At 44.2% G+C, this 23,450-nt stretch overlaps 1 protein-coding gene and 1 non-coding gene across 2 annotated transcripts in view; both read left to right on the forward strand.

Annotated features, from left to right (window-relative positions):
• The first annotated feature begins 1,600 nt into the window (after window positions 1–1,600).
• The window catches only part of HS1BP3 (HCLS1 binding protein 3), a 56,866-nt gene continuing 35,016 nt past the window's right edge, over window positions 1,601–23,450 (forward strand). Inside the window, exons 1-4 of the mRNA XM_038132657.1 lie at window positions 1,601–2,198; window positions 8,177–8,342; window positions 18,051–18,258; window positions 20,173–20,392. Of these exons, the coding sequence (XP_037988585.1) occupies window positions 1,840–2,198; window positions 8,177–8,342; window positions 18,051–18,258; window positions 20,173–20,392 (953 nt within the window). The 5' untranslated portion in view covers window positions 1,601–1,839. The remainder of the gene's footprint in view (window positions 2,199–8,176; window positions 8,343–18,050; window positions 18,259–20,172; window positions 20,393–23,450) is intronic.
• Window positions 1,936–2,017, forward strand: TRNAS-AGA. Its single transcript has one exon. It is a non-coding gene; the product is annotated as a tRNA-Ser (tRNA).

Below are 23,450 nucleotides of genomic sequence, written 5' to 3' on the forward strand. Positions count from 1 at the left end.
CAGATTTAGCACCACTGAGACACTTGTTTTATTCCTGTGTTACAATGATACAGGCTGTGGAGTTATAAAAATGCCATGTATGATAAGACTTGTTAGGAAATCAGATAAACAGGCAGTGCTCAGACCTCTTCACGAGTGCACAGACACAGCATACACAGCCTCTCCAGGACAGAGAGTGGCACCTCACTGGGGCCAAGCAGACACTTCTGTTTGGGGAGAAAATTCCAAGCTTTTGAAGCACCTTCACAGGCACTTGGCAACATCTGGAAGGACACTGCTCAGCAAGCACGACAAGCTTCAGTGGGAACTCATGGGCTCAGGTCCTGCTCTATTTTTGCTGTCTCAGACAGCAAACTGCCATCTGCTTACTCCTTGTTACTATCTGAATAAATTGCATTATCCAGGAAGTCAAATGGGAATACAAATGCCATTAGAGAAGCAATTTGTTTAGCTATAAAACTATTCATTTTATGCTTTCAGGAACTCCACCCAGGGGTTTTTAACCCTTCAGAAGCCACACGAGAACGATTCATGTTGTAAAAGCACTTTCTGGTGGCTTGCAGCACTTCTGGAAACTGCAACTCCTGTGCCAGAAAGGCTGCAGCTTTCTGCAGGGTGGTGGTGTTTACACTCTGCTTAACAAAAGGTTTGTAGTGGCAGGGAGAGAAAACAATGGGGATTTAGGAAGGAACCCCACCTATGAAGTCTCCCTTTTTTTTTGTTTTGACTTGTGAGTTTCATGTTCCAGATTTCTTGTTTCACCACAAGCATCAAAAGATTGTTCTGCGTCTGCCACTTTGGACCTCTCTTTATTTTGACATTTCCATCACTCCCAAACTCCTCCAACTGCTCCTTTCCGGGATGAAAAGTCTTAATCCACTCTCTATGTCATCTTTCAAGGCTGCTCCTCTCTGGGGACACTGCTGCTTCTCTCTGGAGACACTCCCACTTGAGGTGCTGAGCCTATTTGGAGGCTGGCTGGACTGATGCAGTGTCAGCATCTGGTTTTTATCACTTTTATAGTATTCCCTGGCTGGGATTTCCATCTGTCCAGAGAAGGACATCAGAGCTGGTGAGAAGGGTCTGGAGCACAACTGTGATGAGGAGCAGCTGAGGGAGCTGGTGGTGTTTAACCTGGAGAAAAGGAGGAACCTTTATCACTCTCTACAAGCACCTGAAAGGAGGCTGCAGCCAGGTGGGGGTCGGTCTCTTCTCCCAAGTAACAAGTGACAGATGAAGACATAGCCTCGAGTTGCACCTAAAGAGGTTTAAATTGGATATAAGGAAAAAATTCTTCAGTGAAAGGGTGGTCAGGCATTGGGACAGGCTGCTCAGGGAAGTTGTGGAATTGCTGTCTCTGGAAGTGTTCAAATCAACACGTGGCTGCAGTACTTAGGGTTATGGTTTAGAGATGACCATGGTAGATGGGTAAACGATTCGATCCCATGATCTTAGAGGTCTTTTCCAACCATAACGATTTCGTAATTCCGTGATTCCACGAAGCTGTGCCCGGTGCGAAGCTTTTTCCCCACGCGCTTCCCTGCAGGAGCACCATGGGCCGGGTACGCCCAGCAGCCTGCAAACAAACCAGGGCTGCCCAGCCCTGCCGCGGGTGCCTGAGGGGCAGCACAAGGACCAGCTGCTTCCCTCTTCATTCCCAAAATAAACTTCGGAACACACAGCCGCTCCCAGGTGTGTGGCCGGGCTGCGGGGGTGGCCGTGCCTTACACCCGGCTGGCGCTGCTCGGGAAGCGGCTGGGGAAGCAGCGCCGTGCCCATGGTGTCAGCGGGAGATGCGTGCGAGCTGTTTCCCGCGAGGAGGAAGAGAAGCGCCCAGGGATGCACCGAGGCTCGGGGGAAGTTTCGGTCCCGGGAGGAAGAGGAATTGCGGGACGAGTTAGTGTGGCTGATGCGGCGGCACTCCCGCCCGTCGGTGTAGTCGTGGCCGAGTGGTTAAGGCGATGGACTAGAAATCCATTGGGGTCTCCCCGCGCAGGTTCGAATCCTGCCGACTACGAGCCGCGCTCCTCTTTTCTTCCCCGTGCCGGACGCTTTCTTCCCCCGGCTCGTTTTGCCCCGGAGCCGCCGGCGCCTGACATCCGGCAGGGCGGCCGGTCCAGCCCCGGGAGGGAGGCGGGCCCTCCTCCCGCGGCCATGGAGCAGCGCGGCCCGGCGCCCGCCGTGCTGGCCACCAGCAGGTACCGGGGACGGGCCGGGCAGCGAACCGCGGCCTCGGCGGGGCAGCCCGGCCGGGAGCGGGCGAGGAGAGAGGGAAGGGCAAGGAGACAGGGAAGGACAAGCAAAGGAAGGAGCGCGGGGCGGCGGAGGCTGAGGGGAAGCCCGGTGCTGCTGTGTGGGTTTGCCCCGGGGCACTTCGAACGTTCTCCAGTTTTCCTGCATTCCACAGCCGGGGAGATCCCTGCCCTGTCCTGTGTGCCTTTTTCTCTTGGGATTTTGCCGTCCACTCTGGCGCAGCGTGAGGTGCTGTCGCCCTCCGGACCCATCTTTTCCTTGTCGGCGTTTCGAGGTGGGCGGGGAGGAATTAGAATTCATCCTGAGGTGTGCTTTGGCTGGTGCCCATTCCCGCTGCTGTGCCCTGTATCCCGTGCCCCTCCTCGTGCCCGCTCTGGCTGGAGCCCAGGGATGGGCAGAAAGAGTTTATTTGTGCTCCTGTCCCACCTCCTCGAAGCTGTCCCCTGCGTAGTGCAGGGGCGCTCTTCTCCATTAAATTCTTAAACCCTGTTCTTCCTAAGTGTGGTAAAGGAATCCTGATGAGAATTACCTCAAGAAGAAAATGCTTATGGCAGTCTTTTATAGGGAAATTGATAGCTCTCTTTCTCTCTCTCCTTTTTATTTTTTTTATTTTTTTTTATCCCCATGAGACCACATGAAAGCAATTTGCTATCAGATGAGACATGAGAAGCAGAAGTGTTGATTCAGCAAAGTCCTTACCTTCTTGGACATAAATAATGACTATTTCAGTCACTTTAACTTCAAAGTCATTATTTTAATCCTTAAATATTTGTCTGTATCAGGCCCGGTCTTCCCTTGAAGCAGTGGCCTTGAACCTTCACATGTATCTAATGTGATTAACAGATGTTTTGTAGAACTGACTTTATATTAAGTTCAGCCTTGGAAATGGAAATCCAAACACCTGGATTAATTTTCCAGTTGTTAGATTGAAAAAGACCCACTTGCAAATTGTCCCACTGAAACTGGAATGCTTTCAGTGATAAAATTGGGTATATATGTATGTGTGGGATTAAGACTTTAGCAAGCAAACATACTTTCTAGCTTCTGAGGTAAAATAGCTGTATAGTTGTGCCCTTTTCCACATTGTTTTGGGAATAGGATTCCTAGTTGCTGTGGTAATGTAAGTCATGGAATCACAAAATATGTTGAATTGGATCATTGAGTCCAACTCCTGGCTCGGCTCAGGACATCCCAAGGATCAGACCATGTGCCTGAGAGCATTGCCCAACACTTCTTGAACCCTGTCAAGTTTGGTGCTGTGATCACTTCTCTGGGGAGCCTATAAAATCTGTATACTTGTAGTTAGACTATACAGAGAAATAAACTATTTGGTGAGTACTTTGCCTTCACTTAATAAATAAAACTAGTTGTACAATTTTTTTTTTTTTTCCTTCTGTGATGACCAGGGATGTCACAGTTTGGTCCCCTCTGGAGAGAGGTTTTTGGAGCTGGGTGCTGCTGGCAGGAAGCACAGACTCTGCTCTCCTGGCCACACAGATACTGGAATAAATGTTTCTCTGGTCACAGCACTTGCATCTCTTGTTTTACTTTCTTTGTGGAGGTGGCTATTAGCCACCCCCCATGCTGGCTTTTCAGTACAGAAAGCAGATTAATTAAAATATAATTTAATTATTATATGGAAATAAAAAAAACCAGGAGTGAAAACCCAGCTCTTCCGTGAACTGTGGAAGCTGCTCAGTTCAGCTGACCTTTATAGTCTGCACTTCCTCTGTTCTGAGCCAGTCCAGCATGATCTGATTGTGCAATGGTCTGATTCACAGCAGTGTCGCTGGTATGAATGGCCTCCTTGTATTTGGGTGAAGTGATTCCTGTTAGGAAGGTTAACCATGTGCCCAGGTCTCTGGTGAACTGTCTGTTTTGTAGACAGAAGTGTAAACTGGAGATAAGCTAGATTCAAATAAAGAGTAGAAGCAATAAACCTGTATGTCCAAGTTAAACAACCAGTTTTCTCCTTTTGCTGCCTTTTTTATTTTTAAGCTACAAATGAAAAATAATTTGTTATATTTGTTTTTGTGAAAAATGCAGTGAAACTATATTCTGTCTTGGGGTTTGCAGGTGCTGATTCTGTTTGAATAACAATAACAGTATTTAATTAGTTAAAACATTAAGGCTGCTTATTTTGAAGGCATTACAAGAACTAGGGAGCACTTTGGATAGTATGCTCTGTTTGTCTCAGCCTCCCCGCTGATTTCTGTTTGTTTAGAATCAGTTTTATATTTAAAAAGAAATCCTATTGGTATAGAAGATAATAGGGCTGGGTTTCCTGTAGGAGATGATAATGAAAGTGATCATAAACCCTAAAGCAAACAAATAAAAATGTAGCTATTCCCCCTCCCTCTAATCCTTTTCCATGACATTCTAGCACAGACTTCTAACAACTTTAAAAGAAAAACCCTGGGTATAGATAAGATACTTATTAACTTCATTGCAGTTTCAGAACTCTCTAATGCAGCAGCTCTTACAGTGAAGTTGTCATTATGTCATCTCAGAACACCTCTGCATGGTTGCTGTTTTCAGCTAAAGGCCATTGAGGATGGTTCAGTGGTCATTACTCCTTTTATTAAATTAGAGGTGAAAAGCAGGTTAATTAGTCATTTATACTCTGTGTTAACAGAAGTAGAAACACAGACTCATTTGAGATGGAAAAGACCTTTAAGATCATCAACTCCAAGCGTTAACCCAGCACTGCCATGTCTACACTAAACCCTGTTCCCAAGTGCCGCATCCACACATCCTTTCAAGGGCTGGTAACTCTCACACTTCCCTGGGTTAGTAAGTCACTCCTGGGTATGAGGGACAGACCTTTTGCTGCCGCGGCTGCAGTCACAACCCCTGAGTGACTGTACGTCTGGAGAGCTGTTAAGATCTGAGTATTGTGATTATCACAGAGAGATGCTTCTACCCAAAATAACGTGCAAGTGAGATCATATGCTAAAATCAATAATGCAGATTTTATTAAGTTAAATGTGTGAGAGACAAAGACACAGAAAAGAGGGAGGGGGAAAAGGCAGAGAGAGAACAATTAGGTAGAAAGAGAATCAGTAGCCTTGTGGATCTCGCAGCGTTTTGTTGGTCCTTTTTCACCCTTTTTGGTGGTAAGGGTCCCACAAAACATAAAGTTTAATGGGTTAATATGCATTCAGGTATATATAGGCATGCCCAAGCACCTCCCCTGCAGGGTGGAGTTTTGCACTGTCATTTGCTACAGTGTGAATCATGTACGATCCTCTGATGGCCCAGAAATAAATCTGGGGGTGCTTTGGGTGACTTTGCTGGTTTATGACACCTTTTAAGACATGAGAGCTGCCTCTCATGCCTGTGTAGTTGAGCCTGTTATGCCCCATCAGAAGGGATAAATACCCTCAGGCCTACATGTGAGTGTGAATGTCCTGTGCTCAGTGTGTCTCTTCTTTTGAGTCAGTGGACTGTGGTCTCCAGTCAAGAGCTGACCTTCAGCACGGTTGCTGAGCTGGCCTTCTCCATGGACTCCTTGCAGTGTTACACTCTTCTCCCCCGCTCTTGTTTACCTCTCCTTAGGCTTGAGATAACTTGGACAATAGTACTGCCTTTATCTTATCTCAAGTCCCCATCATGTGGCTTAATTTACTGCCCATATTTCCAGGAATTCTTGGGGGCAGATTTAGGGTGGAGGCATTGGTGGTTGCAGATGAGGAGTTGCTTCTTTATACAGCGTGCCACAATGGGCAAAGTCCTCTGGTGGTCTTAATAGTGTTTAGGGCTATTGTGAGCTGTAAGTCTCTTCTAAGAGCATATCCTCTGCTGCAGGTATATTCTAAAAAAGTCCAGATCCAGCTGGTGTTACTGGCAGATGCCCTTAGAGGCAGCATTTTGGCTGCTGCTGAAAGAGGCAGAGGAGTTCCAGATGGTGGTTGTTACTCACAGGTCCCAAGGCTGCTGTGTGAAAGCCAGGCACGTGTGTATTCGCACATAGGCACTACTGGTCCTGTGTTTTAGAGCCAGCCACTTGTAACTGAGAACAAAATTTTGTCTGGATGTGTAAAGTGAAGTCCTTGACTGGCAGAGCATGAGAACAGAATCAGAGCAGACAGAATAGCATCATCAAAACACTGGAGATGGTAGAGCTCTTGTTAAAGCCCCAATGCTTTAAATATGGCTTGCAAAGAGGGTTGGGTACAAAACTGGGGCTGTGTCCTTGTTTATTGTTATCCTATTTATCAGGAACTCTCAAGATACTCTCTTTGAAAGGCTTTTTATTCAAGCTTTGAATTAGAGATTCAGAGGTTGCCTTCCTGGGGAAGCTCAAGTTTCATAAGAACTGATCAAGTTTTGACATGATGAGAGGAATCTTTTGAAACTTTGTTTGCAACTAGATTGTTTAAGCCTCTTGAAAGGCTATATTAAGTTCTATGCATTGTGTATCCTTAGGTGAAAGGGCACCTGTGTTAATGAATCTAAACTTCCTGAAGGAAGAGGTAAGAATTCCACGAGAACTCTGCAGTCCACAGGAAATTCAGGGAAGATGGAACTTGATAATCCTCATGGTTAAGGTTTAAAAGGGCAGAAGAAATGTTTAATAATCCTAGTTTGGTTTTCTTTTAAGCGGTCCCTTCTGATTTCTCTGAAAAACATTCACTCACACATAGGAAGAATGTACTCAGAGATGTGTTCAGAGGGTATTCAATGATCTGCGTGGTGAACTTCTGATTCTGGCAGAATACTTGGTTCCAGCGACAGTGAGTGGTCTGTGTCTTGGCACAGGGTAACTTTGGGGAAGGGATCTTTGATCAGTTTTCATTTTCAGGCTATTGAAACAGACTGTTTATTTCATTAAATGTACCAATCAATGCTCCAACAGCAACTGCTTGGCCTTACACTTGACGTGTGAACACTCTAGTATGATCTGGCATTCCTCTTGCAAAAACGTCATAAATATTTTCAGGTGGCAATCCAGGGGGAAGGTGACACCACAGTTCTGTAGATCTGAAGCGGTCAGGAGGAAAAAAATGCATTGAATAAACTGCAGCAGCAACTCCCGTGTTGCATTTTCCTCCAGGAGGAACCATGGGTGGTTATGACTGCTGGCAGCTCTCAGAGGTTAATGCTATTTAACTGGGTAGTTAAAGGACAGGTAGTTCTGTTTCCAGTAGGATCTTCTGTGGGAAAGCCAAGATGTTTTGGCTAGTGTGCCCTTTAGGCTGTTTGGCAACAAGACTGTGTATCAGATAGTCAAAAGCAGAAGGCAGCTCTGAGGGATCATGTTCTCCTTTAACTTGCTCCGTCCTGATGTTTGTCTAATCTTCCTCAAGGATCTTCGCAAGTGGAAACTGTGATTGGCCCATCAGTCTTGTCCAGCAGCTTCCCTTGTATTTCGGCTTTAATCCACTTGCCCAATTGTCTCTTCGCAAACCTCAAGTTGTCCCTGTGCTCCAGGGAGCTCCTTCTTTCTTTCATGGCACCTTTCAGTTACTGTGTCTCTGTAATTTCTGGGAATGTCCTTAGATAAAGGAGAGGTGGGTAGGGCTCGGCATGAGTCACTATGAACAGACCTTTGTCTCAGAATAAACCTGATGAGAGATCATTGGATCTTCTCACCTGCCGTGCTGGGCTAAGAGCACTTTCAGCTCCTGCAAGTGAAGTCCCATTCTGAGTGAATCCACAGAATCTCTTCACAGAAATGTTGTGTTCCTTGGCATGTTGCCTGCAGTGGCTCGTGGCATGTGCTTTGGGATGGAAAAAGGAAACAGGCTTGTCCCAGTTGGTCTTGTTACAGAGTAGGAAGTGTTGGGGGCAGGGTCTATGTGATGTCCTGTTCCAGTGAGAACCTTTGCATTGGTTTTCTTGGGCTTCTAACTGGGAGAGGGACAGCTAAAAGTCTTTGTGGCAGTGCCAGTGCCTGAACTCTGTGTATTTTCTTCCCTAGGCAAATTCAGAATACGCACACGGGGCTGGATTTGTCAGTGCCGGAATACCAGGAAATCCGTGGGAAGATGATGTCTGGCCATGTCGAGTATCACATTGTTGTTGTTACCCGACTGGCTGCCTTCAAATCAGCAAAGCACAAGCCTGAAGATGTGGTTCAATTTATGGTAAATATTTCATCTGACCTGTGTTAGTGATTGTTTCCTTAATCAGCTTTGCTTATTTCTGTCGTGATGCAGCAGATGCTTCATCATCAATCACAGCCTCTCCAGGTCAAGGTCCTTGGTAGGACAACACAGTCTGTACCATTTCTGCAATTCCTATTCCATTATGCATATTCCATTATCCACACAGTAATTGAACTTTTTATTCCAGGAGCTAAAAGTGATGATGACTGTTGTTGCCTTTAAAGCATTTTTCATTATGGATCTACAAATAGAAACCAGTTAAACTTTTTGTAAGTTCTGCTACAAATTAGTTTCTCTAATATATGTATCAGTACTAGACTTTGTACAGAACTATTAAATAAATATATAGTAGCAGAAATATTAAATAAATATATAGTAGCTTATTTGAATGGGTCTGTTACCTGGACACAGCTTTTAAAATCCTTAGTAAGAGAGGTTTACAAGGAAGTGTCCATATAAAAGATTATTTAGCTGGATTGTCTTTTTCACTATACCTGCAGAGTAAAGGTTTGAAAACACAGCACATGACTTAAAACAGGTGAAATTAATCTCATCTATGGCATGTGCACATCCACTTAAGCTATTGCCCCTGGGACTGTCTGTCAAGCTGATGGGAAAAGGTGCATTTAGGGTGTTCTGTTTGATCTTCTTTAGCTGCCTGCTGAACCACTCCCAAGAAGTGCATTTCTGTGTCCATTGACCATAAGGGGACACACCTTGTTCCATGCTGTGACCATCTGCTCTTTTCAGATGTTTTGGCAGTAACTGTAATGTCAGAGTGATGTGAGTGTGTGGTTACCTGGTAGATTATGACCTGTAGTGGAACTCACACTTTGTAGAAGATAGTTGATAAAGGCCTATTTAAACAATCTGATTTGCAGATAAATATCTGGCAGTGTTGTAAAAAAATGCTTCACAACAAATGAGATCTCCTGCATTTATTCCATACCTTGTGCTATATATAACTATGGTAAAAGCAGCAATGCTGGCATAGGAGTCTGTTCTGTTCACCATCCTCTTCCCTAACTGCTTGTTCTCGCTTCTGCAGTGTTTCCTTTTGTGTGCCAGTGTTATGTGGCTATTCCACAATGTCAGCTGAGGAACTGCTCCTAGCTAAAAATGGGTATTTTGGGGTTTGTTTTGTAGTACTGATTTACACCTGTTCCCTAAGCCTGTGACATGCACAATATCATTAAAGTTTCTTTTAGGGCAGGGAAGGGCCAGACGGGGCAGATAAGAGACAAGGATGTGCAGTTGCTTTTTTTCATGCAGCAATGCCTGCTTATATTATGTAATTTTTCCACATAGCTCTGTGGAAGAAGGAATCTGGCTACACCTGAGGTGTTAAACTGGGCTCTCGTCATCTAACTTCATTTTGCATCATTTGCATCATTTCATTTGCATCATAAGTTGATAAAATCAGCTTGTCTGTAAAGAGGAGAAACAGACTTTGTACTGCGGCCCCTCTGCTTGCTGGGGTTGTCTGTTCCCATGTGTCTCTGGGAGGATTTTCAGCACTCAGTTGCTCTTCTCAAGTGAAATGAACATTCCTGATTTCTCCTCTGGTGAGGTCTCCTGACATTTCATTCTTCATGAAGAAGAAAACTGGTGGAGCCTGACGAGAATAACATTTATCTCATCAGTTACATTTTTTTCAGCTGACTAAATATGATATATTATATAGTTTGTTGTGTGAGAGTAATTTAAAACCGTGAGCTGGGAGGTTGAGGATGGATGCTTTCCATCGATTCATTCCGATGAGTCTTGTCTGTGTGTATTACTGGAGGGAACAGAGGGATTCACCTGTCGTAACTTATCTCTCTGTAAGTTGGATATTTTAATCTGAGTCTGTCCATGCTTATATGGTCAGTGGGGAGGAGGGGAATGATGTGACTCATCCTCTGGAAATGGCTCTCTTCTTTGACCGTAAAGGGAAAGTATCTGCATTGTAGACAGCTGCAGTGGGGGGCTTCATCCCAGGCTGAAATGCTTAAGGGTCAGTAGAGTTGCACACAAATCACTGTGCACTTGGAGGTGCCCTGAGATTTTCCACCTGGCCTTGAGAAGTTCTGGATTTCCTATAGATCTTGTGTGGTATTAACCTGCTGCACACAAGACCTTTGGATGCCCCAAAGCATCTCAGATAGCATGGGATGCCTTTTTGTGTGCAGAACAGTCTGCAGATATCTGTGTTTGGTTTTCTAAACTCCCATCCCCATCGGTGCAGTGCTGCTGAAAAGGATGTAGCTGAGCATCTGTGAGGTGGGGGAACCCACTTTGCGTAACATAAACATCTTGTACCATTTGAGAAACCCTAAATTACTGTAGGTGTGTGAACAGGACTGACAGGAGTGACAGAGGACATAAAGACATTGGCACTGCCCTGAAACAGCAAAGAGAATATGGTGCAGCATCCAAGGTGCCACTGGCTGCCCGTGTTCAGGTGAGTTGAGCTTCAGTCACATTTCACCAAAATGTTCTTTCACCAATAACTGTCATGGGAGCTGACACCTCATGTGTGTAGACAGGTGGCTTAACCTGGAGAGAAGCGCCAAGCCTGTGGCTGCTGGGGAAGGCGGGTTGCACCCAGAGTGTCTGCACTGCCCTGTTCTGCTGGATGCTGGAGCAGCACGAACAAGAGCTGTGGCCCTTCCCCAGAGTTGCAGTGAAGTGTAAGAGAGGTACCTGAGGAACAGCAGAGAACGAGGCTGCCATGGGCAGCAGATCTACCACATCAAATTTATATCAGAGCATAGTGAGACGAGACATCTGAAGGAGGAAGGAGAAACTACTGTGTGCCTCTTCTGGAGCAGAATGGGCAGAATAAGAGAGAGGGGACATATTTTTTTGCTTTTCTTGAAACTGCCTAATTGGAGGAAGGAGCCAATGTCGCAGCACTGAGGTGACACATGGATTAGAGAAGGCAGGCAGGCGTGGTAGGGTTTTCCTTGTCTCTGGATACCGATTTTTGGATTGTCTCTGTTTTGGCCAGCTGGGGAGCCAGGTGTGTTTTGTGGCTCCTCCTTGCCCTGTCACTGTCCCTGAGGCCTCAGAGGAGCAGCTGCTCCCACCCTGCCCTCGGGGCCTGCACCAGCCAGGCAGCAGGGACCAGCAGCTCCATCAGCTCCTCTTTTCCCTGGGAAAGCAAGGCAGAAGCATCCTCTAAGATAGCTGTGGTCTCCAGGATGGAATCATAGGATCACTTGGGTGGGAAACAGCCTTTAAGATCCTTGACTCAGCTTTTGACGGATCACCACAGTCAGCTACGCTAGAGCACCAAGTGCCATGTCCAGACGTTTGTTGAACACCTCCAGGAATTGTAACTCCAACACTTCCCTGGGTAGTCCATTCCAATGTCCAGTGACCATTTCCATGAAAAAATTATTTCTGATGTCCAACCTGAACCTTGCCTGGTGCAGCTTGAGGCTCTGTCGTCTTGTCCTGTCAAGATCGAGAGATGTGTTAAGGCCCTATGACAAAAACCAGATGAACATCAAAAAGAGATTTCAGGTCTGACCTGTGAAGCCTTTACTGTGGGTCTAAACAATCCAGAGTGCCCTATTCCCCAGCCTTAATAGGACTATGCAAAATCAGCATCACAGCATCTCTAATTAAAATGTTTGTGAAGAATTAACAGAATAAGAAATTCACTTCTGTGATGACATACTAAATTATTAGAAAGTGGAGGGAATTTTTAATTTTAAAAAAATGCTAATTGTAAAAGAGGGCAAATGGGTTTTAGAAGTGCATAACCTTAAGGTTATATTTGGTAATTAAAGGAAAAGTCAGTTGCATTTCTTTCAAAGGTCAGAATACTCTTGTACTATTGAAAGAGGGAAATTGGTTTTCTCTTTGGTACTACTACCAAGGTGATATTTAATTATTGCCTGTAGATTTGCCATTATCTGTGATAAAAAGAAAAGGCTTTGCTTTTCTTAAAGGCATTTCTTCTAGCCACACCTTAACTTTTTTAGCAATTAACTTCTCCCTTCCCAGCCTTATTAAAAATCCACCCAGCCTTTAGTGCCTTCTCCTTGTATCTGCATCCAGTTTGATTCTTCTGTACAAGTTATTTGTTAGTCAAGTTTTTTCTTCTTCAAAACTGAACAAATAACTACTGGTGTTTGACAGGCATAGCACAATTTAGGGAGGCATTTACTGTAGTACTGTCTTCCTCTCTTAAAATGAGGGAGTGTATAAGTATGTGGGTGTGTATTCATTTATGTTTCATCATTGCCTTTTTGCATATATTGGCCTTTTTTTTTTTTTTTGAGCCTCAAAATCTGTGCATTGGAGTTGCATTTTCCTGACTGTACAGGCATGTTATGAAGATAAATTCCTTCGCCTTATGGCTTCTGTGATGTGAGAGAATGGGAAAAATTCATGCTCAGTGTAGCAATAGGTTCAGGAGCCACTAAGGATTCATGCTGATTAAAAAGAAATATTAGTGTTCTTGCTCTTCTGCTGGGCAAAACAGATGAGGAGAACAGCATGTGGTCGTGTAATTAAAATCTACCATAATGCACACCCACGGGGTCACCAAGCAACATTAATTCTGGTATGGCTTGAATTGGGAGTTTCCAAGTAAAAGCTTAGGTTGTGCTGCCTGGGAGAAGGGGTGCTTTTGATTCCTGTACCCAAAGCTAGTGGCTGTTTAAAAGGACAGAGATGCTGGATCTCCCTTTTCTGACAGTGTTAAGAAGTGGGCTTTATAAGAAGAAGGTCACAGTAGTCCTGGTTTTCATGAAATGCTGAAAAATCAAGCGTGCTCTTTGTTGGTGTGCCCTGGCTGGCAAAGGGCTTGAGTTAGCTCTGAGATCTCCATTTTGTTGAAATCCTTGCAGTAGATATAAAGTATATGAAGACAAGTTTGAGGTCACAAATGGGGCAGTAAAAGGAGCTTTGAAGGGAAAGGAGGCATTAAATAGCATTAATACTGAGTGGGATCAAATTGTGCGCACAATGAGTGCCAGGCTCCTGCAGCCATTCCAGTGTGTACTTTCCTGTGTGAGGCCCTTGGGAAGAGGGGGGCAAGGCACATGCATGAGATTTGAGGGATTAGTAACAAACTTCAGACTTTGACTTTGAACTTCATGGTGGTTTTCTTAACCTTCTAGCTATACTTGATCACATTCAACTTATTTATTTGTTCCCAGTGAAAAAAAAAATTCAACCCATCCCTGTCTGTCTTTTAAGTTCTGTGTTGGATGTTAATTGTTACAGGCAAATAAGGTCTTGACCTGGTAAATGTGCACATGCTTTGCTGTATTTGCATGATTAACTCTTTTGAAGTGAAGCAGATTGAGCCTTTGATATTGTGACTTGACAGAACTCCTTGAAGTGTGTGCACTCAGCCTGACTTACAGGTGGTGGGGTTTAGCTCCACAGTGTTCACAGAGTTCATAGAGGCATGGAGGGGGAGAGGATAACTGCAGGATCCAGACCTGGAGGAATTATAGGCAGCAGAAGAAAAATACTTCAATGTTAATCAAATCAAACTTTGTTTACTTAATAGGATTGATAAAATGGGGTTTAGAGCAGCGCTTATTTTCTATCCTGACATTTTGGGCTGTAGGATCCATCAAGGATTTTCAAAGGGCTGTAAGTGATAACCAGGAAAGGCAAGATTTAATTTTGTTACATGCTGATACACCTTTCTCCATGAAGATTGACAGAGGATGTCAAATTGAAAGAGTCCAGAATTGTTGCAGCAGAGCAGTGCTTTCTGACTAGAAAGCTATGAGAATGCTCTGTGTCATGTCTGGGATTTCCTTGAAAAAATACACTCTGGAACCTGTCTGGCACTTGTGTAAGGCCTCTGTGCTGCTGCGTCCAGCTCTGGGGTCCCAAGTACAGGAAAGATATGGACCTGTTGGAGCAGATCCACAGGAAGGGTACAGAAGTCATCATAGAGCTGGGACAGCTCTCCTGTGAGGACATTGAGAGAGCCTCTTCAGCCTGGAGAATGCTCCAGGGTGACACTAGACCCCTTCCAGTACCTGAAGGGGCTGTGAGAAAGCAGGGGAGGGACTGGTTACAAGGGTCTGGAATTAACAAAGTGGAATGGCCTTAAGCTGAAGAAGGGAAGGTTAAATTAGATGTAAGGAAAAAATTCTTGACTGTGAGGGTGCTGAGCCACTGGCATAGGTTGCCCAGGGAAGCTGTGGCTGCCCCATCCCTGGAACTGTTCAAGGCCAGGTTGGATGGGGCTCTGAGCAGCCTGGTCTAGGGGAAGGTGTCCTTCCCATATTGAACAGGATGATCTTTAAGGTCCCTTCTAACCCAAACTGTTTGGTGATTCTCAGCACACCAGTCTGGGGCTGCTGCGCTCAGCCAACATTACCCCTGCATTTCCAGCACCAAACCCAAGGTAAACCTGGCAGCAGAGCTGAGCTGAGGGTGTTGAGGAGCCCGTGGCTGCCAGGGCTGGAGGCACAGGGACAGCAGGTGAGGAGCCCCAGCTGGCAGGGGCTGGCAGGGGCCAGCACTGGGCTTGGGTAAGCAGGGAATGGTTTTGGCTGAAAGGCTGACAGGGTGTTCTGGAGCTGACAGCTCTCTGGTAGAGCAGGGTGTTCTGGAGGCTGACAGCTCTCTGGTACAGCAGGGTGTTCTGGAGCTGACACCTCTCTGGTACAGCAGGGTGTTCTGGAGCTGACAGCTCTCTGGTACAGCAGGGTGTTCTCCAGGGCTGACAGCTCTCTGGTACAGTAGGGTGTTCTGCAGGGCTGACACCTCTCTGGTACAGCAGGGTGTTCTCCAGGGCTGACAGCTCTCTGGTACAGCAGGGTGTTCTGCAGGGCTGACAGCTCTCTGGTACAGCAGGGTGTTTTGGAGGCTGACAGCTCTCTGGTACAGCAGGGTGTTCTGGAGCTGACAGCTCTCTGGTACAGCAGGGTGTTCTGGAGCTGACAGCTCTCTGGTACAGCAGGGTGTTCTGGAGCTGACAGCTCTCTGGTTCAGCAGGGTGTTCTGGAGCTGACAGCTCTCTGGTACAGCAGGGTGTTCTGGAGCTGACAGCTCTCTGGTACAGCAGGGTGTTCTGGAGCTGACAGCTCTCTGGTACAGCAGGGTGTTCCAGCAGAGGGCATCCCGGCACTGCAGGATATCGGCCTGCACGCCGTGCTGCGGGCTCTGGGAAGCACATTAGTATGCTTTGGGGACAGTGCTGTCACACTTGGTATTCCGTGTCGCCTGTGCGTTCCCGGCGTTGTTGTTCAAAGCCCACGCAGATCCACAAAGGCGCAATTAGCGATGGGATGCGAGGGTATGCGTTTGCTTTAGGTTCAGGGGTGTAATTAGACATAAATTGAGATTTATGAATAATTTACAGACTTTGATAGAGGAGGAATTAAAATTAAGTGGGGAAAGAAATAAGTTTGTGTATCTCAGTTCAGTGTTGGAGTATTTTTTAAAAACTGTTTTGGCATAATCTTGATTGGCTGCTGTCTTGTAATGCTTTCAGAAATTAATTTGGTAGTTACTATTGAAATTAATTAGATGTTAAATGTTTTTCGAAAATCAGACTTAATTTTTTTTTTTCCTTGGGTGGAGGGTAATGATATTTATTTCTTTGAAAGAGCACCAGTGAATTCCTCACTGCCCTTACATTTGTGCTTACATAATATTTTTGGGAGGGGCTCAGACATCATACCCTGCTCAGAGTGCTACTGGGACCTAGCAAATTAAAAATGTACAGCAGTTCAGAAGCTCTGGAATTGCTTTCCCTTCTCTTTTTGGGGTGTCTTTCAAAGGGAAGATTATGATGTTCTGGAGCATCTCTATTGCCCTCATGTTAGTGCCTGGTTGCTGAATGGCATTTCAGATCTGGCATGTGGAGCACAGTGTTACACTTTACCTTTGTTCCTTTCACAAGACAAGTCTAAAATTCTTGATTTTCATTCCCCTGTCGACTCAGGTTGGGTGTTGTGTTTCAGATCTTTATTACAAAGCTGCTTGCCTTTTGTGACTGGGCACTGAACCCACAGTGAACATTGTACAGCTGAAATGCAAATGCTTTTCCAAATCATCTGGCTAGGTTGATAATTACTGCGAAAGGCAGGGAAGCGTGAAGCTGAGGTGGTTATTGCTCTTTGTGCCCACATCTGAAGCAGTGAACTGCCTGAGGTGTGCCTGTTTCTGTCAGGGCCTGTTCCCTGGCCTGGAGGGCAGCTCACACAGTCTGGCTGCATGCACAGCATTAAACTTCCTTACCATCTGCAGTGGGCATCAGTGCCCAAACTGGCTGCTGAGGGGTCTCTCCACTGGGCCAAATCTTGGGCTGAAGAGTTATCTGGGGGCATGATAGCTCCCCAGAGTGTAGGAACTATACCAGACATTGTCAAGTTCCAGTAGACACTGTAAATGAGGTTTCTAGTAGGTGCTCTCAGATTCCAGTGTCTGGGAATATGCCTGATGCTGTTTAGTTTGCTTTAGGTCCAGTGTAGGGATTCTGCATTGATCTATAACTCATTTCCCTTCTGTGCTTTTTGTTAGGTTGACTTGCTTTATCACTGTGTTGGTGGGAGAACTCTACATTACTCCATTCCAAGATGTGGTGCTTGAGTCTCTCCATCTTTTATATCCATCTCAGTATGTGCAATGCTGCACATACTGCAGTGTTAATTAGGATTCACTCCTCTAGAGTTCAGCATCACATGTTACAGGAGGATGAGAGCTGGACACTAAAAGGGTATCTGTGCCCTATGCACTCCACTAACACTGCTTTTTGGGTTGTTTTTTATATTTGTATTAATTGAAACAGTTTGGTAGATTATGGATCCATGGAGGGCCTTGACAAATATATTATCTGTATAACACCACAGAGCATGGAAGTCACCCTCATTGCATCTGCAACGTCACTTAGAGATGGTGTTTTGTTTGTGTGTGGGTTTTGTGTATTGGTTTAAGGTACTGAATTCAATACTTAATGTGGCATAAAAGCCACACCTTTTCTCACCAACATTCCCATAGCTATTGCTTTCCTTGTAATATCTTGAGCCTTATTTCTCCTCAGGCTTCCTGTCTTTGTCTACAGAAGGAATTACTCCATTCACTGTTGGCATCTTCTCTCTGTATGAAACCTTTTAGGCCATGGCCAAGTTGTTGATTTTTATTTTCTCATGGATAAACTCAACATTCAGGGGTCAGCTGAGGTCTTTGCCCTTAGTTTTTTGTGTCATGTCCTCTTCAGGGCAGAAAACGTGACAGTTTTTTAGTCCTAAGCAGCCAAAGGGCACTGAAGCCACCAGGAGTGAGGAATGGGACAGTGGTACAAAGACCTGGGCAGCTTTCTCCACCATGTACCTGCCAGGCAGGGCTTTTCTTCCCTCCTGTGTCTCAGGGCTGGGCATCACTTTTAGTGGACAAGGTATTCCTGCTGTCAGGAAAGCATCTGCAGCAGTGACCTTCCCAGTATTTCATTAGCTGATGAGTCAGACAAATGGATTCTGGCAATGAACTTTAATTCCATTAAGCAGTGGATTTTTAATAACAGAATTAGAAGACTAGCAGCAATGCTTAAGGATTCACTAGGTACATAACAGGCTTTTGCTCGGCCCCATGTAAAGCTCCTTGCTAGTATGTGGTTTTCCACTTCCACAGTTAATGTTTCACAGCACTTCACTGCTGCTTTCCTGCTCCTGTCTCACCTGTAAAGAAATGAACCCAGGCAACACATTTTCATTGCAGGTTTCCAAGAAGTACAGCGAGATTGAGGAGCTCTACCAGAGACTGACAGCACGGTATCCACAGGTTTCTCTTCCACTCCTGCCTAGAAAAGTTCTCTTTGTGGGCGAATCTGACATCTCTGAACGAAGAGCTATGTTCAATGATATCATGAAATTCATCTCCAGAGATGAGGATCTAGCAACAAGTCCTGAGTTACTGGAATTTTTAGGTAACTAAAAGATGTGAGTGTCCCCTCCCCCAGGAATGTGCTTTATGGAAGTGTTAAGTTCTTGACTTGGGCAGCCAGAAACTAGAGTGTGCCAGAATAAAGGCTGTCACTAAAAATATCCTCATGTGCATTTACAGTGCTGCACAGTCATGTTTGCTAGTGTTTCTCCCTCCTCTCAGTGGACACCTGCCTCATTCAGAGATGTTGATAGGTACATTCAAAGGAAGCATTGTGCTAGCCTGTCCCTGATTTCTAAACATGTAAGTTTAGAAGGCTAAATAGTCATATATTGTCAATGGAGACCCTAAAGTTCAGTGCAGGGTATCACTTAGTGAGCAACTCTTCCATGTTTTTTCTGGTTTTCCTGCAAATTATTTACTCTGAGAAAGATTTAAATGGAAGTCGGGTTCTTTATTAGTTAAACAAATTCTCTGGCTAGTTACTTTTCTTTTGGGTTTATTTTTAATTTTTTTTCTTATTTTTCCTTAGCTTTATGTCCAGCTCTTGTTGTCTTGCCTACTGGTTCATATAGATCCTTTCTTATGTCCCCTGGGCATAGCAGGGAGTTACTGAATGAGTGGAGCATATGAGTTCTCTGCTTTTAGTTCAACTGAGGACTTCTGAGCAGGGAGCACTCCAGCCTGGTGCTGTGCAGGATTCTTAGTGGAGGATTACTTTTAAGTGAAGTTGCAAGAAGCTAACAAGTGTAGACAGCCCATTTTGCAGAAGTGTCAGGTGTGGCCAGATTAGTTCTGTGAAATTGGGAGCTTCCTAAAATCAAAGGGGGCAAAGCTGCTTAATGCATGGCAAAATCCAGGTAGTAAGGTTTTTGTTTGGCTTTTTTTTCCCTGGGCAGTATTCTCTTGAAAGCAGATCCCTTGCACAGAGAATTCAGAATTCATGTTGATTGATCTTTGCATGCTGGTTAACCTAACCATGGTGCACATCTGCAGCTAAACTAGGCTGGACTCCATTCTGTGGGCAAATATTGTGAAATATTGCAGATTGGGTGCAAGTAATGTGAAATCAGAATTTGCCTTAGAATAATGCCAGTCTTACCCTGATTTGGCAGATGCAGAATGAAAAGCTGAATGAGATGAGTCTCCCATGCCATGTTACTTCAATAGTCAAAATGGTGTAACCAAAAATTTTATTCATTACAGTTTTCAGTAGCCCTTTTTTAATAAGCTAGTCTCATTGGTTCCCTGGACATCCAGAAACTCACAACAAGGAACCATTTTCTCCTCATTCTGCCGGTCTTTGCATGAACAAGTGTGGTGAGAAGACTTAGTTTTATTTTTCAGTTGGCTGAATTTGCTGACCTGGATGCATCTTGCATACTGAAGGGTGTTAGAACTTCAGGCTTCATTTTTCAGTGTAAACTGAAGAGCTGCTGTAGAAACATGCTGTCCCATATTCTAATTTTAACCCAAGTTAACTAAATTGTATCAAAAAGAGGATTTTATCTGTACTAGCTATGTGAAAGTTAGCTACCTACATCTATGCAGAGTATTTACAGTGTCTCTGTAGCCAGTAGAAGAGAAATAGTCACTTCCAAGAGAAACTCACATGACTTCATTTGGATGGGATGAATCACCATGTGGAAATTCTATTGTTTCTGTTGTCTGTAGAAGGAACATAAATAAGCAGATTTGACATGTGCTGCTGTGTCTCATAAAAAGTTCATTTCCTCTATCTTTCTCTCCTTAACTACTTTGAGTCAGTAAACAGATCAGACACATAATGACACATAATGAATAAAGGGAACAGTGGGAGTGTTTTGAAAGAGTTTCACAAAAGCTGATCATGTCCTTCATTCCTCAAACAAAACTCTCAGCAACAAGTGCAAGGTATAAAAAACCTGTAGTTTTTGTCTTGTATAGTCAGTTTTCCCACCATTACTCTGTTTTGCAGGAACAAAATCTTCCAGTGCCATTGACTTCAAGGGTAAAAACATGCCTGATGACAGGGATAAAGAAGATGAAGAAAATGAGGCATTGGATTTTTTCAAAGAGGAGAAGACACCTGACTTAATCTCACAGCTTTTATCAGTGGAAGATGTCAAAAAAGGGCAGAAAAAAGAAGGGGGAGATGAGGAAGAAGAGGAAATTTTAGACCCTCTTGGTATAATCAGGTATGGCTAAAATCTTGTAAATTAGGTATTTAGACTTCAGCCTTTCTGAATAAGGCTGTTGTATATCACTGTCCCCACATTGCTAAATTTCACAGAGGAGGAGGGGCCTCTGCAGTTCATGAATGAGATGGTTTGATAGAAGGAAGAGACTTGGTAGTGCCTTTTCAGTGCATTCCTCAGGACATTGAAGTGACAGGGACATCATGAGTACCTTGGTAGCAGTCCCAGCTACAGAAGGTACTTTGCTGGGTGCTGCATGGTTCCACCACAAAGCATCAGCCCTCCAGCATCCAGTGGATGTGCCTTCTGGAGTACACAGGACACTCTGATTACAATGTCTGGAACTGCTTTTGAGCTCACTTGTGGCTTTTCTTTCCTTTTCCCTCTGTCTGAAGGTGGTGTCACATGCTAAGTGCCACTAAGGTATATGCAGTAACAGCTTCAGAAACACTACTTGGGTCAAAGCTTCCTGATATTGGTGTCTGGATGTGTTTACCTGTCCAGTAATTTTTAGTCAGTTACTTTCTTCACTTCAAGATGTAATTTCTCACTGAATTCCAAACTGATTTCTAACTGCTAAAGTCTGGAAGTAAGTTATGTTCTTCTGTGCTGGGATCATGAGTATCAACTACTCTTTAGGGTGTCTCAGGCTTTAGATGTCCAAGAGAAGAAGGTGTAGCTGTTCTTGATCTTCAGTAAGCACTGACCGACCCATCTGGATGGTTCCAGCCCTGCAGGGTCACCAGCCACTACTGAGTGTTGTCTTGGATCTAGACTGTGCTTTCAAAATGCTTCTGCATGGCAATAGGCAGTAACTGAGAGTAACAAGCCAGACCCCTCTTTTGGTGTTTCCCAGTGGCATTAAATAATTTCCAGGGGATCATTCACTTTAGGTCTAAGCTGGAGTCTCCTACACTAAGTTTGGTCTAACAAGATGGATAATACTGGAAGCACTATTTGGAAGCACACTTTCTTCCTGCCCAGATATTGTCCTTTTTACTTGAAGTATTTAATCCTTTAAATCAGAAAAGATTCACCAGAAAAAGATCACCAGAATACATTAACTATTGCTCTTCTGAGAAAATGTGCTGAATTACTCAGCATCAAAATTATTCTTTTGTTTAAGGAGAGTTTAAAAATTTAAATAACTATTTACAACAAGTTAGATAAAGCAATACTTCCCACAAAATGGTCCTTAGTTTGTATTTTTACAAAAGCAACTGTTCCTTTTTTGGATAGGAAAATGATCTATTGGGTTAGCAAATGCAATGTTATATTTTCCAGCTTACAACAAATAGAAGCTGTAAAAAACTTGCTATGCCAAAACAAGCAAGAAGTTTGCTTTTCTCCTCTGCACAGCTTGACGTAGCATTTGAAAATCTTGATTATTTTGGTTTTCTAATGTGCTGAAGGATGACAAGATCCGGTATTTAATCCTCATTTAGTTTATTGCTTCCATTCCTTCCAAGTACAGAATTCTTACTGAATCAAAATAACTTCATTTATATAAGAAGTATGGTCTTCACTGACAGAGCTGCAGCTCTGCAGCAGCAGTTATGCAGTCAGATGTTTGTCACTCTAAAGCAGTGGCTGATATGTATAAAAGAAATCTCCATATCTATTTGTTATTGTTTCTGTGATTCTCACATGTACAGTGTTGGGGCAGAAACATGAAAGTGGAAACAAGAATTCTGAGATGCATTTTTCATTGTCTCTGTTCTCCTGTAACTCATCCTGCTTCCATGGAAGTTATTTTCATCTCACATCAATGGAGATCAGAGTGTCCATCAGCACTGTATCCCAGCTCTGTGCTATCTAGTGAGAGGTGTCTAGGTGAGAGGCCAAAGGCAGGAGCTCAGTGTTCAGTGGATAGGCAACTAGTTCTCAGGGGACTTTTTAGGGTGTCTTCTATGCCTGTTAAAATGTTTGGTGCTTGCATGCTTTGAAGAGGGAGCTGAAGCCCCACAGCTTCAGTGCTTCACATGTGCTTGAAGTTACTTTGGCATAGGAATGAATAAACTGGAGGTGAAGCAGATAGATAAAGGTGTTTAGTAGTAAATTGTCCCCTAGTGCCCAGTAAATTCAGGTTTAAAAGGGGAAAAGAAAATCCATGCTTCTTTCCTCTCTGAAAAACCTTTGGAAAGCTGTAGAGTCAGCACTGAAACAAGCCAGTCCATTTTGTGAAGTAGTGGTGTCCAGAGTGCTTTGAGCAGCAGATCTCCAACCTAAATTGAATCATGTGTTTGGCATAATCTTACAGGTTTTTTGCTTTCTGGATGAAGATGAAACTGCTCCAGTAGCACAGGCCTCCATATGCTGTCAGCATGCTTCATTTGGTAACAACTTCTCCTCCTGGGCCAGAAGGCTGCAAATTGGATTTGGCCCAGCACTGCTGCTGTGCTGCTCGACCACCCAATATCCAGTTAAATATCAGGCCTTAGGGGTAAAATGCTAAGCCAGGGCCTTTTTCTCTGTTTTTGTACTGCTGGTGTTCATCCAGGTGGAAGCTCGTAATGATTGGCCTGGTTCCTTTGGCCTGGAAGAGACATCCCAGTGGCGCTGATTCTCTGTCTCGCTTTCAGGGCTGTGTCTGAGTTGCTCTTTGATGTCAGGTGGGCAAACTCACTTGCCAGTTCGGCTCCTCATCTTTTGTGGGTACTAATGATGATCTACAGACTTTGTGTTTCTGTGTTGTATGGTTCTTATGCCTCAAAGCTTTCTCTGTGTGTTAGCAGGGTGATTCTGGGATTCTTAACAACAGAAAGACTTGGGGTTTTGCTGTCCAAACCAGGAACATGTCAAAAACAATAGATTTCTGATTATTTTTTCATCTTTTAACATGCCTCCTCCTTTATATTTTTTACCCCAGAAGCCTAGTTCTTCCTAGAATAAAAGGTGCTCAATATTAACTTGTATTTGTGGAATGCAGTGTTGAAATTCATTGAAATATGTTTTCCTCTCTTCACCCTCTGCCTTTCTTGATAGTTTGGAGTATTGGTATTCCAGTGTATTGTCATCAATTACTCTGCAAGTTTTCCTGGACATTTGTAGAAATCTT

The sequence above is a fragment of the Motacilla alba genome, chromosome 3 (assembly GCF_015832195.1).
Source record: "Motacilla alba alba isolate MOTALB_02 chromosome 3, Motacilla_alba_V1.0_pri, whole genome shotgun sequence".
NCBI lineage: Eukaryota > Metazoa > Chordata > Aves > Passeriformes > Motacillidae > Motacilla > Motacilla alba.